This window comes from Mustela nivalis, assembly GCF_964662115.1.
Source record: "Mustela nivalis genome assembly, chromosome: 4".
In the NCBI taxonomy this organism is placed as follows: Eukaryota; Metazoa; Chordata; class Mammalia; order Carnivora; family Mustelidae; genus Mustela; species Mustela nivalis.
In genome coordinates this window covers 102,195,424-102,208,372 of record NC_139023.1, presented here as the reverse complement: position 1 = coordinate 102,208,372, position 12,949 = coordinate 102,195,424, and the positions used below count along the sequence as shown (strand labels likewise).

The following is a 12,949-nucleotide window of genomic DNA, read 5'->3' as shown; positions in this document are numbered from 1 at the left end:
TAGCATCTGCAAAAAGTGAGAGTTTGACTTTGTCTTTGCCAATTTGAAGGCCTTTTATTTCTTTTTGTTGTCTGATTGCTGAGGCTAGGACTTCTAGAACTATGTTGAATTGCAGTAGTGATAGTAGACATCCCTGCTGTGTTCCTGACCATAGAGGAAAGGCTGTCAGTTTTTCTCCATTGAGAGTGATACTTGCTTTGGGTTTTTCATAGATGGCTTTGATGATATTGAGGTATGTACCCTCTATCCCTACACTGTGAGGAGTCTTGATCAAGAAAGGATGCTGTACTTTGTCAAATGCTTTTCCAACATCTGTTGAGAGTATTGTATGGTTCTTGGTCTTTCTTTTATTAATGTATTGTATCACATTGATTGATTTGTGGATATTGAACCAACCATGGAACCCAGGAATAAATCCCACTTGGTCGTGGTGAATAATCCTTTTAATTTACCATTGGATCCTACTGGCTATTATTGTGGTGAGAATTTTCGCATCTATGCTCATCAAGGATATTCGTCTGAAATTCTCTTTTCTGATGGGGTCTTTTTCTGGTTTGGGGATGAAGGTAATGCTGGCCTCATAAAATGAGTTTGGACGTTTTCCTTCCATTTCTAATTCTAAAACAGTTTCAGGAGAATCGGAGTTAATTCTTCTTTAAATGCTTGGTAGAGTTCCCCTGGGAAGCCATCTGGCCCTGGGCTCTTGTTTATTGGGAGTTTTTTGTTGACTGCTTCAATCTTCTTACTGGTTATAGGTCTGTTCAGGTTTTCTATTTCTTCCTTCTTCAGTTTTGGTAGTTTATACATCTCTAGGAATGCATCCATTTCTTCCAGATTGTCAAATTTGCTGGTATATAGTTGCTTATAATATGTTCTTATAGTTTGTATTTCTTTGGTGTTGGTTGTGATCTCTCCTCTTTCATTCATGATTTAATTAATTTGGGTCCTTTCTCTTTTCTTTTTGATAAGTCTGGCAAGGAGTTATCAGTTAATTCTTTCAAAGAACCACCTCCTAGTTTCATTGATTTGTTCTACTGTTTTTTGTTGTTGTTGTTTCCATTTCATTGATTTCTGCTCAGATCTTTACTATTTCTCTTCTCCTGCTGGGTTTAGGCTTTCTTTGCTATTCTTTCTCCAGCCTCTTTAGGTGTAGGATTAAATTGTATATTTGAGACCTTTCTTATTTCTTGATAAAGGCTTGTATCACTATATATTTTCCTCTCAGGACTGCGTTTGCTCTGTCCCACATATTTCGAACAGTTGTGTTTTCATTATCATTTGTTTCCATGAATTTTTTGAATTCTTCTTTAATTTCCTGTTTGACCCATTCATTCTTTAGTAGGATGCTCTTTAGTCTCCATATATTTGGGTTCTTTCCAACTTTCCTCTTGTGCTTGAGTTCTAGCTTCATAGCAGTGTGGTCTGAAAATATGCAGGGAATGATCCCAATCTTTTGATACTGGTTGAGACCTGATTTGTGACCCAGGATGTGATCTATTCTGGAGAATGTACCATGTGCACTAGAGAAGAATGTTAATTCTGTTGCTTTGGGATGGAATGTTCTGAATATATCTGTGATGTCCATCTGGTCCAGTGTGTCATTGAAGGCCTTTATTTCCTTGTTGATCTTTTGCTTGGATGATCTGTCCATTTCAGTGAGGAGGGTGTTAAAGTCCTCTATTATTATTGTATTATTGTTGATATGTTTCTCTGATTTTTTTATTAATTGGTTTATATAGTTGGCTGTTCCCATGTTAGGGGCATAGATATTGAAAATAGTTAGATCTTCTTATTGGACAGACCCTTTATGTATGATATAGTGTCCTTCCTCATCTCTTATTATAGTCTTTGGCTTAAAATCTAATTGGTCTGATACAGGGATTGCCACCCCAGATTTCTTTTGATGTCTGTTAGCATGGTAAATTGTTTTCCACCCCCTCACTTTAAATCTGGAGGTGTCTTTGGGTCTATAATGAGTCTTGTAGACAGTATATTGATTTTGGGGGGGGGGGTATCCATTCTGATATCCTGTCTTTTGATTGGGGGCATTTAGCCCATTTACATTCAGGGTAACTATTGAGAGATATGAATTTAGTGCCATTGTATTGCCCATAACGTGACTATTACTGTATATTGTCTTTGTTCCTTTCTGGTCTACTACTTTTAGAGTCTCTCTTTGCTTGGAGGACCCCTTTCAAAATTTTCTGTAGAGCTAGTTTGTTGTTTACAAATTCTTTCAGTTTTTGTTTGTCCTGGAAGCTTTTTATCTCTCCTTCTATTTTCAGTGATAGCCTAGCTGGATATAATATTCTTGGCTGCATGTTTTTCTCATTTCCTGCTCTGAATATATCATGCCAGTTCTTTCTGGCCTACCAGGTCTCTGGATAAGTTTGCTGCCAATCTAATAATTTTTACCATTGTATGTTACAGACTTCTTGTCCAGGGCTGCTTTCAGGATTTTCTCTTTGTCACTAAGACATGTAATTTTAACTATTAGATGACAGGGTGTGGACTTACTATTGATTTTGAGGTGGATTCTCTGTGCCTCCGGTATTTTGATGCTTGTTCCCTTTGCCATATTAGCGAAATTCTCTACAATAATTCTCTCCAATATACTTTTGCACCCCTCTCTCTTTCTTCTTCTTCTGGCATTCCAATTATTCTAATATTTTTTCATCTTATGGTATCATTTATCTCTCAAATTCTCCCCTCATGGTCCAGTAGTTGTTTGCTTCTCCTTTGCTCAGCTTCCTCATTCTCCATCATCTGGTCTTTTGTATCACTAATTCTCTCTTCTGCCTCATTTATCCTAGCTGTAAGAGCCTCCATTTTTTACTGCACCTCATTGATAGCTTTTTTAAATTTCAGCTTGGTTAGATTTTAGTTCTTTTATTTCTCCACAAAGGCCTTTTATTTCTCCAGACAGGGTTTCTCTAATATCTACCATGCCTTTTTTGAGCCCAGCTAGCACTTGAGAATCATCATTCTATACTCTAGATCTGATATATTACCAATGTCTGTATTGAGTAGGTCCCTAGCCTTTGGTACTGCCTCTTGTTGTGTTTGTTTGTTTTTGTTTGTCTTGTTTTTTTGTTTTTCTGTTTTTTTTGTTTTTTTGTGGTGAGTTTTTCCACCTTGTCATTTATCCAGATAAGAATATATGAACAAGAGATGGGGCGCTTGGGTGGCTCAGTGGGTTAAGCCTCTGCCTTCCACTCAGGTCATGATCTCAGGGTCCTGGGATCAAGTCCCACATCAGGCTCTCTGCTCAGCCAGTCACGTGCTTCCTCCTCTCTCTCTCTATCTGCCTCTCTTCCTGCTTGTGATCTCTCTCTCTCTGTCAAATAAGTAAATAAAATCTTAAAATATATATATATATATGAATGAGAGAATAAAATACTAAAAGGGTGACAAAGACCCCAGAAAAATGTGTCTTAACCAAATCAGAAGAGACCCCAAATTGGGGGGAGAAGAAAGAGGGTAAAAAGAAGTTTAAATAAGAATTTTTTTTTAAAGATTTTATTTATTTATTTGACAGAGAGAAATCACAAGTAGTCGGAGAGGCAGGCAGAGAGAGAGAGAGAGAGGGAAGCAGGCTCCCTGCTGAGCAGAGAGCCTGATGCGGGACTCGATCCCAGAACCCTGAGATCATGACCTGAGCCGAAGACAGCGGCTTAACCCACTGAGCCACCCAGGCGCCCATAACAAGAATTTTTTTTTAAAAAATTTAAAGAATATATATATTAGACTGCTAAATAGAACAGAACCACCCCCTTGATTTTGTGTGTATTTTAGTCTCTTAGAAGAAACTACCTCCCAAAATTTTAAAGAAAGCAAAACTTATGTGTACACAAAAATAAGGGTAAACATGATGAAGGGATGCAATATGACTGTAAAAATGAAAATTTAAAAAAAATTCTAAAAAAAGAGTGATAAGTTGGGTGGGAAAAAAAAAGAAAAAGAAAGTGGAGATAATTTGCTTAGGCTGGAGACTAGAATAATTTACTTAGGCTGGAGTGCTAGATTTAGGGTATATTTTGATCTATTAAAAGAAGTTGTTCCCAACCTTTTTCAGAAGAAAAAACTTTGTATGTGTACAAAAAATAAAATTAGATACAATGAAGGATAAAATATGACTATAATAATGAAGGTTTAAAAAGATTTTTTAAGGTATTGTTAAGATAAACTAGTTTTAAAAACATAAAAAGAAAGAGTAAAAGTTTAAAAATTAAGAAAAAAATTGTTTTAATTAATTAACTTCGCAAGACTAAAGAATCATGGGGAGAAAGCCATGAATTCCATGCTTTGCTTTCCCCTCCTCTGGAATTCCACTGTTCTCCTTGATCAGTGAGCTTGATCTTCCCTGGATGTTCTTGTTGATCTTCTGGGGGAGGGGCCTGTTGTATTGATTCTCAAGTGTCTTTGCCTGAGGCAGAACTGCACTGCTCTTGCCAGGGGCCAAGCCATGTAATCTGCTCAGGTTTGCTCTCCAGAACTTTTGTTCCCTGAGCGCTTTTCATAGAGCTCTAGAGGATGGGAATGAAAATGGCAGCCTCCCAGTCTCCAGCCTGGAGAAGCTGAGAGCTCAGGGCCCCATTCCTTAGTGCGCCCTTGGAGAAAAGCACTCAGTTATTCCCATCTCCTTGTTCTCCAGTCACATTCCAAGCTCGCCCGGCCTGTGACCAAACTTTTCTGTCTCTGGCACACAGCCCCTTTTGGAGTCTCCAAACCCAGCAGATTCCTTCTGCTCTTCTGGTGGGTCTCCCGGATCTGCCACTTGTGTGGTCCTTGCTCAAAGAGCAGTGGTCTGACTATGCCTCGATCACAGTTTAAGGTAACCCCAAGCTGAGAGCTCACTCCTCAGCTCCGTCTCTATAGCTGGCTTCATTGCTCTAATACCAGGAAGCTCTGCTACACGCAGACACCCCTGATCCCTCTGTGACCTTGCAGAATCTGAGACCTCTGAGAGCTCTCCCTATGATAGCTCCAACCCCGTGAGCCTCTGGAGCAATGTCCCTCAGTGGAGCAGACTTTTAAAAGTTCTGATTTTGTGCTCTGCTGCTCTGCCGCTTGCTGGGAGCCAACACCTCCCCCAAAGTCTGTCTTCCCGTGGCTTTGGATTCACTTCTCCCCACATCTTACCTTTCAGAAAGTGGTTGATTTTCTGTTTCTAGAATTGCTGCTCTTCTTCTCTTCAATCACCTGTTGAATTTGTAGGTGTTCAGGATTGTTTGGTTTGATAACTATCTAACTGAACTGTGACCTGATGTCGGTCTGCTACTCCTCCGCCATCTTTACTCCTCCTTCAAGTGTCAATCTACAGTTGCCTTTAAATCAGATATAAAGAGTTAAAAACAATACACATATAAGGTCTTTTTGTTTAACTATGTATTTACTTTTACTGGTGCTCATCTTTTCATATGGATTCGAGTTACTGTCCAGCATCCTTTGCTCTCAGTCTGAAGGACTTCATTTAGCATTTATTACAGAGCAGGCCTAAAACAATAAACCCTCTCAGATTATTTATCAGGGCATACCTTAGTTTATTATTCACTCTTAAAGCATAGCTTTACTAAATACAGAATTTCTTAGTTGACAGTCTTATCGTCAGCTGACCTCCATTGTCAGCTGTTAATCTTACTCAAAAGAGTTTTTTGCTGCTTTCAAGATTCTTTCTCTTTAGCTGTCTGTTAGAATTACTCTAGGTATGGAGCACCTTTTTATGCTACTGGGAGTTATCTGAGCTTCTTGAATGTTGTTCATCAAATTTGAGGAGTTTGGGCTTCATACTCTCTTACTCTTCCTCCTTTACTTTGGGGATGCTCATTATGAACATGTTGGTATGTTTGACTTTATCCCCAAAGGTCTCTGAGGTTGTGTTATTTTTTTCTTCATTCTTTTTCTGTTTCTTGGAATGTATGATCTCAATTGACTTCAACTTCTCTCTCCACTGCTTTTTCTGTTTCTTCCTCAAATCTACCATTGAATCCTTGTAATGGAGTTTTTTTTTTTATTTCAGTGATTTTTACTTGTTAGTTCCAGAATTGCCACTTGTTTTATTATTATGTTTTCTACTTCTTATATGTCATCTATTTGAAAAGACATTGTTTTCATACTTTTAGTTCTTTAAGCATGACTTCCTTCAGTTCTTTAAACATACTTGAAATCATAACTCAAAGTCTTTGTTTAGTAGTCTGACACCTGGACTTCCTCACTGACAGCTTTCTTCCTGTGTATTAACCATACTTTGTTTTTTTGTATGTTTTATAATTGTTAGAATTATATAGTTAGTTACAAGGCTAGATTCTCTGCCCTACCCAGGATTTGTTATTGTTACTGGTACTGTTTGTTAGTTTAGTGACTCTTCTAAACTATTTCAGTAAAATCTATATTTTTCTCATGAGCAGTTGTGGAAGTCTGTGCTTGGTTAGCTTAGTGGTCACCTAATGATTATATATAGATCCTTACTTAAAATTAGTAAGTCTCCCAGTCTTGGGCAAAGGATCTCTGTATGTATATTAGAGCGTGCCTTCAACAGTCAGCAAGGCAATTTACAATTCTGCCTTACCCCTTTACTCCCTGCTTGTGCAGAGCTTCAAAGTTAGCCAGTTTAGAGCTTATGTCTTTTGTGAGTGAGCATACAGCCTTAGGTATGTACATGGCTTTCTGGATTCCCAGGCACATGTCAGAACTTTTTAAAGCTTCCTACAGACATCTTATTTTCCATCTTTTAATTTTAAGCTTTTGAATAGCCTTTTTTTTTTTTTTTTAATAGCCACCTGTTATCTGCTACCTCAGGCAGCCACAGTGGTTAACAGTTAACACCTCCTGACTCCAGGTCAGGTAAATGAAGACAGCTTTGCTAGTAGGGTCTTGTAGAGAACTATCAAATAGGTAAAATAATGATACTTTTCTGGGAATGGAGCATTAAAGGATATCAAGGATATCTAGCCTAATTCTTCCCCTTCCAGTGGTCCCCAGGTTGCTGATTTTTACTATAAATGTGGGTTGTTGGTTTTGAAAGCTGTCATAGAGTTCTGGGAACAGTGGGTATAGGGCAAATGAAAACACTATGAAGCTTACTCTTCTAATTGAAATTCCATTGCTTTTCTTGAATAAATATTCCCTGGAATGCTGCAAGTCATTGTTAATTTGCAAGTTTCTGAAAAGTTAATTTTGACAGTATTTACCAGTCAGTATTCTTTTTTTTTTTTTAAGATTTTATTTATTTATTTGACAGACAGAAATCACAAGTAGGCAGAGAGGCAGGCAGAGAGAGAGAGGAGGAAGCAGGCTTCCCGCTGAGCAGGGAGCCAGATGCAGGACTCGATCCCAGGACCCTGGGACCATGACCTGAGCCGAAAGCAGAGGCTTAACCCACTGAGCCGCCCAGGCGCCCCACCAGTCAGTATTCTAAGTGCTTTTATGGAAGAGTGAAATTTCAGAGATCCTTTTTCTGCCATTTTTGCTGACATCTCTAAAATGACAATTTCTAATTATAACATTCCTTCTGCATTTATTAGCTCGAGTTCTTTAAAGAATTTTTTCTTATAAACTGATTACCATTAAGTATAGTTTGTAAGCAAATTAACAGATAAATATATGGTACATATCTTGAGTTGTGAAATTTGAGAATGGGGATTTGGTGTCTTAGTAATTACCCAAAATGACCAATTCGTCAGTTCTTTCTTTTTGGTATCATTATTAACTTGTAGGTTTTAACCTATTTCCATTTGATGAGAAGTGCTTTTAGAGGTCACTCTTTGTGCCAAGATATATTCATTACCACTGAGATATTGTTACTTTATGACATTTTCAGTGGCAGATATAGTAATTATTTTTTATAATTTTTTACAATTGGGGCTATTAAATCATGAGTTTATATTGTTATTTCCTACTTGTAATTAAGGTTATAGGATATCCACTTACCTTTTACACTTATCATACATTGAAATTTTTTTGACATTAACAATAACTTCTTCATGTCACAATATACATAAATAATTACATAATAAATAATTACATAAATACATAAATAATTTTGAAATACTACTCCTAAGATTGTGATGTTCACTGAGGTCAGAACAGCAATATATAAACAAAACAATTTTAACAAAGAGAAAATATTTTTAAAGTATCAAACATAAGTCACAGAGCTGAAGAATAACTAAAAAATCCTCTAGAGGGGTTCAAGTGAATGAAAAAGAGTGAAGCTAGCTTAAGGAATTTATGGGACACCCTAAGAGGACCAATATACACAATATAAAGGTCCTAGAAGGAAACAAAAGGGAGAGGTGCAGAAAGCTTATTCAAGAAATAACAAACTAAAAAGATAAAAAAAAATCTTGAAACAAATATACCAAAATTTGTGGACTATAGCAAAAGCAGTTTTAAAAGACTTCATAATAATAAATATCAACATTTAAAAAAAAAAAGAAATAAAATTTTCACATAAATAACCTAACTTTGTACCTCAAGGAACCTAATGAACGAACAAAGCCCAAAGTTAGCAAAAGGAAGGAAATAATAAGAATCAGAGTGGAAATAAATGAAATAGTGGCTAAAACATAATAGAAAAGATGAATGAAACTAAGCTACATTTTGAAAATATAAACAAAATAGTAAACCTTTTTACCAAGAAAAAAGGAGGACTCAAAGAAATACAACTACAAATGAAAGAGAAGGCATTTCAACAGGTACCACACAAATACAAAATGTTATAAGCAAATACTATGAACGATTGTACATCCACAGGTTGAACAACCTAGAGAAAGTGGCTAAATTCCTAGACACATTCAACTTACCAAGACTGAATCATGAAGAAATAGAAAATCTGAATAGACCAATTACTAGTAAGGAGATTGAGTCAGTAATCAAAAATCTCCCAACAAAGAAAAGCCTGGGATCAGATGGCTTTAGTGGTCATTTCTACGAAACATCTGAAGATGGATTAGCAACCCTTCTCAAACTCTTTTGAAAACTTGAAGAAAATGAATTATTTCCAAACTCATTTTACAAGGCCAGCATTATAATGATATCAAAGCCAGACAGACACTACAAAAAAAGAAAATTATCTGCCAGTATCCCTGATGAAAAGTTAAATGCAAAAACTTTCAACATAGTATTAGCAAACCAAGTCCAAAAGTACATTAAAAGGATCATATACTATGATCAAGTGGGATTTACTCCACAGTTGTAAGAATAGTTCAATATTCCCAATCAATGCAATATTCCACATGAACAAAATTAAGCATAAAAATGGTATGATCATTCATGAAGTCCAGAAAAATGTATATGACAAAGTTCAACATCCTTCCATAATAAAAACTGAGTATAGAAGGAAAGCACCTCAACATAATAAAGGCCATATATGAGTAAGCCACAGCTAACATCATTCTCAGTGATAAACAGCTCTCTAAGATCAAGAACAATACAAAAAAGGCCTACTCTCAAAACTTTCATTCAATATGTTATTTGACATACTAGATCGAACAATCAGGCAAGAAAATAAAATAACGGGGATCCAAATCAGAAAGGAAAAAAGAAAAGCTTTCACTATTTGCAGGTAACTTATATACAGAAAATTCTAAAGACTCCAAAAAGTGTTAGAACTAATAAACAAATTCAGTAAAGTTGCAGGATACATCCATATACAAAAATCAGTTGTGTTTCTATATACTAACAGTGAACTAACAAAGAAAGTAAGGAAATAATCCCATTTACAAAAGAAACAAAATACCTAGGAATAAATTTAAGCAAGGAGATGAAAAATCCATATACTGAAAACCATAAAAGATTGATGTCTCAAGAAAAGACTGATGAAAGAAAAAAAGACACAAATAAATGTAAAGATGGTCTATGTTCATGGACTGGAAGAATCAATATTGTTAACATTCCCACAGTACCCAAAGCAGTCTGCAAATTCAGTGCAATCCCTATCAAAATTCCAATGGCATTTTTCATGCTAATAGAAAAAAATAATCCTAAATTTATATGGAGTCACAAATGACCCCAATAGTCAATCAAAGCAGTCTTGAGAACAAAAAACAAAGTTAGAGTCCTCATATTTTCTGATTTCAAACTATATCACAAAGCTATAGTAATTAAAATAACATGGTACTGACAACAAAACAAACAGATTAATGGAGCAAAATGCAGAACCAACAAATACATGTATGCAAATATGGTAAAAAAAAAAATTTCTAATAACCAAAACTATACAATGGGGGAAAGATCATTTCTTCAATAAATGGTATTGAGAAAAGAGGGATCTCACCTAAAAGAATGAAATCAGGCCTCTCTTACACTATACACAAAAATCAACTCAAAGTGGACTAAAGTTTTGAACACAAGACCTGAAACTAAAACTCCCAGAAAAAACATAGGGGTAAACTTCTTGGAATTGATCTTAACAATTATTTTTTTGCATTCCAAAAGCAAAGGCACCAAAAGCAAAATAAGCAGGACTACATCAAACCAAAAACTGAACAGAGGAAACCATCAACAAAATGAAGAGGCAATCTACTGGATGGGAGAAAATATTTGCAAATAAAGTATCTAAAAGAGGTTAAAATCCCAAATACACAAGAAATCTATAAAACTCAATAGAGAAAAAAATTAGGTAAAGGGCCTAAGTAGGCATTTTTATAGAGAATGCATGCAGATGGCAAACAGGTACATGAAAAGGTGCTCAACACCACTAATCATTGAGGAAATATAAATCAAAACCACAGTTGAGATATCTCCTATCACCTGACCCTGTTAGATTGTCTAATACCAAAAAGACAAGAATGTTAACATGAACGTGGAGAAAAGAAAAATCCTATTAGAGCATAAACTGTTACAACTGCTATGGAAAATAGTATAGAGATTCCTCAAAAAGTTAGTAATAGAACTTCCATATGATCCAGCAATCCCACTTCTGAGTATATATCCAAAAGAAATGAAATCATTATCATTATTATTATCATTAGCATTATTCATAATAACCAAGGTGTAAAGACAGCCTACGTGTCCACCAGTGGTAAGTGGATAAAGAAAATGTGTTATGGAGGGAGAGGGGAAAAAAGTTGTTATTCAGCCTAAAAAGGGAGGTGGAATCTTGTCATTTGTAACAACATGGATGCACCTAGAGGACACTGTGCTAAGTGAAAGAAGCCAGAGAAAGACAAATACTGCATGATTCCACTTTTACATGGAATCAAAAAAAGAAACAAAAAAGTTGAACTCTGAAACAGTAGAGAAGGGATCGTGAGGGCACCTGAGTGGTCAGTCTGTTGAGTATCCGACTCTCAGTTTCTGTCAGGTTATGACCTCACGAGTCATGAAATTGAACCCCACATGGGCCTCTGCACACTCACCATGAAGTCTGCTTGGGATTGTTTCCCTCTTCCTCTCCCTACCTCCTGCCCCTCCCCCAACTTGTGTGCTCTCTCTCTCTTGCTCTTTCTCTCCAACAAATAAATCTTTAAAAAATAACCTAAAAAATAAGGTTGTTGGGAGACTTGGGGGTAAGGGAAATAGGGAAAGGTTTATAGAAATGTACAATCTTGTATGTGCTGTGGTGAGTGCTGTGAAGTGTGTAAACCTGGCGATTCACAGACCTGTACCCCTGGGGATAAAAATACATTATATGTTTATAAAAAATTAAAAAAAAAAAAAGAAGTGTACAATCTTTCATTATAAAATGAATAAGGAGGGGGTGCCTGGGTGGCTCAGTGGGTTAAAGCCTCTCTTTCAGCTCAGGTCATGATCCCAGGGTCCTGGGATCAAGCCTCGCATCGGACTCTGCTCAGCAGGGAGCCTGCTTCCTCCTCTCTCTGCCTGCCTCTCTGCCTACTTGTGATCTCCATCTGTCAAATAAATAAATAAAATCTTTTTAAAAAATAAAATAAAATGAATAAGGAGGGATGCCTTGGTGGCTCAGTCATTAAGCATCTCCCTTCAGCTCAGGTCAGGGTCCTGGGATAGAGCCCTGCATTGGGCTCCCTGCTCAGTGGGAAGCTTGATTCTCCCTCTCCCCCTGCTTGTAGTCCCTCTCTCTCTGTCTTCTCTATCAAATAAATAAATAAAATCTTAAATAAATAAAATGAATAAGGTCTATGGATTTAATATATAACATGGAGACTATAGTTGATAGTATATATTTTTTTTCTTACTCTGGGTGTTACTTATTTGCATTTTTTGGGGGGTTTTTTTGGTGAGCATTTGTAAGCTATAAAATTTCTATGTATTACACTATAGTAAAAAGTTTGTTTAAATTGGTTTGTTTTAAAATGAGTTAAAATAGTTCTTTTCTGATGTGATTATGGCAAGCTTAAAATGAACTTCTGTTAAAACTAATTTGCACTCGTTTTTGCATGCAGACATCCCGAATACAAGATTGGTAGCCTAGAGAAATGTTCGATATCGTTATCTATGAACTTGGTCCTTTGATTCCTCAGGAGAACCTGTGCCTGTCAAGGGCTGGATCCTGAGACCTGTGGTGCCTCCTTTTCTTTTGGTTGTTCATGGAGCATGTACTACAATGGATGTAAGTTTGCCAGAAGCAAGATCCCAAGAAAATTTAAGCTGCTTGGGGATGACCCAAAAGAGGTTTGTTTACTTCTTGATATATAATCTCTTTGATTTTCATGGAGAATTGATGAGGACAGATGAAGTAAACAGTACAACATACTGTTAAATTCTCATTAACATAGAGAATTTCATCTCAGAGGTACATCAAAATTTTCGCTGAACTGTAGGTATACATTATATATTTGATAAAATTAGTATAATAATAACTATGTTTACCAACGTAGTAAAGTCTGAACATAAACTACTCATACTTATGGCCTTTCCTACTTACCTTTTATGTTAACTGCAGAGTTTTTAAGCAGCCATCACTATGGTATTAAAACCAAGTATTAACATTTCATTGTTAAAACTTTCATTTTTCTCAAACCTGAGT

General features: G+C 36.3%; 1 protein-coding gene and 1 long non-coding RNA gene across 2 annotated transcripts in view; both read left to right on the top strand.

Annotated features, from left to right (window-relative positions):
- Window positions 1-12,949, top strand: part of TET2 (tet methylcytosine dioxygenase 2) — a 138,289-nt gene that overhangs the window by 108,218 nt on the left and 17,122 nt on the right. Inside the window, exon 7 of the mRNA XM_082729168.1 lies at window positions 12,444-12,594. Coding sequence (XP_082585294.1) covers window positions 12,444-12,594 — 151 coding nt within the window. The remainder of the gene's footprint in view (window positions 1-12,443; window positions 12,595-12,949) is intronic.
- On the top strand, window positions 3,719-9,246 carry LOC309863941. The gene is made up of 2 exons (XR_014311308.1): window positions 3,719-7,196; window positions 7,410-9,246. It is a non-coding gene; the product is annotated as an uncharacterized lncRNA (long non-coding RNA).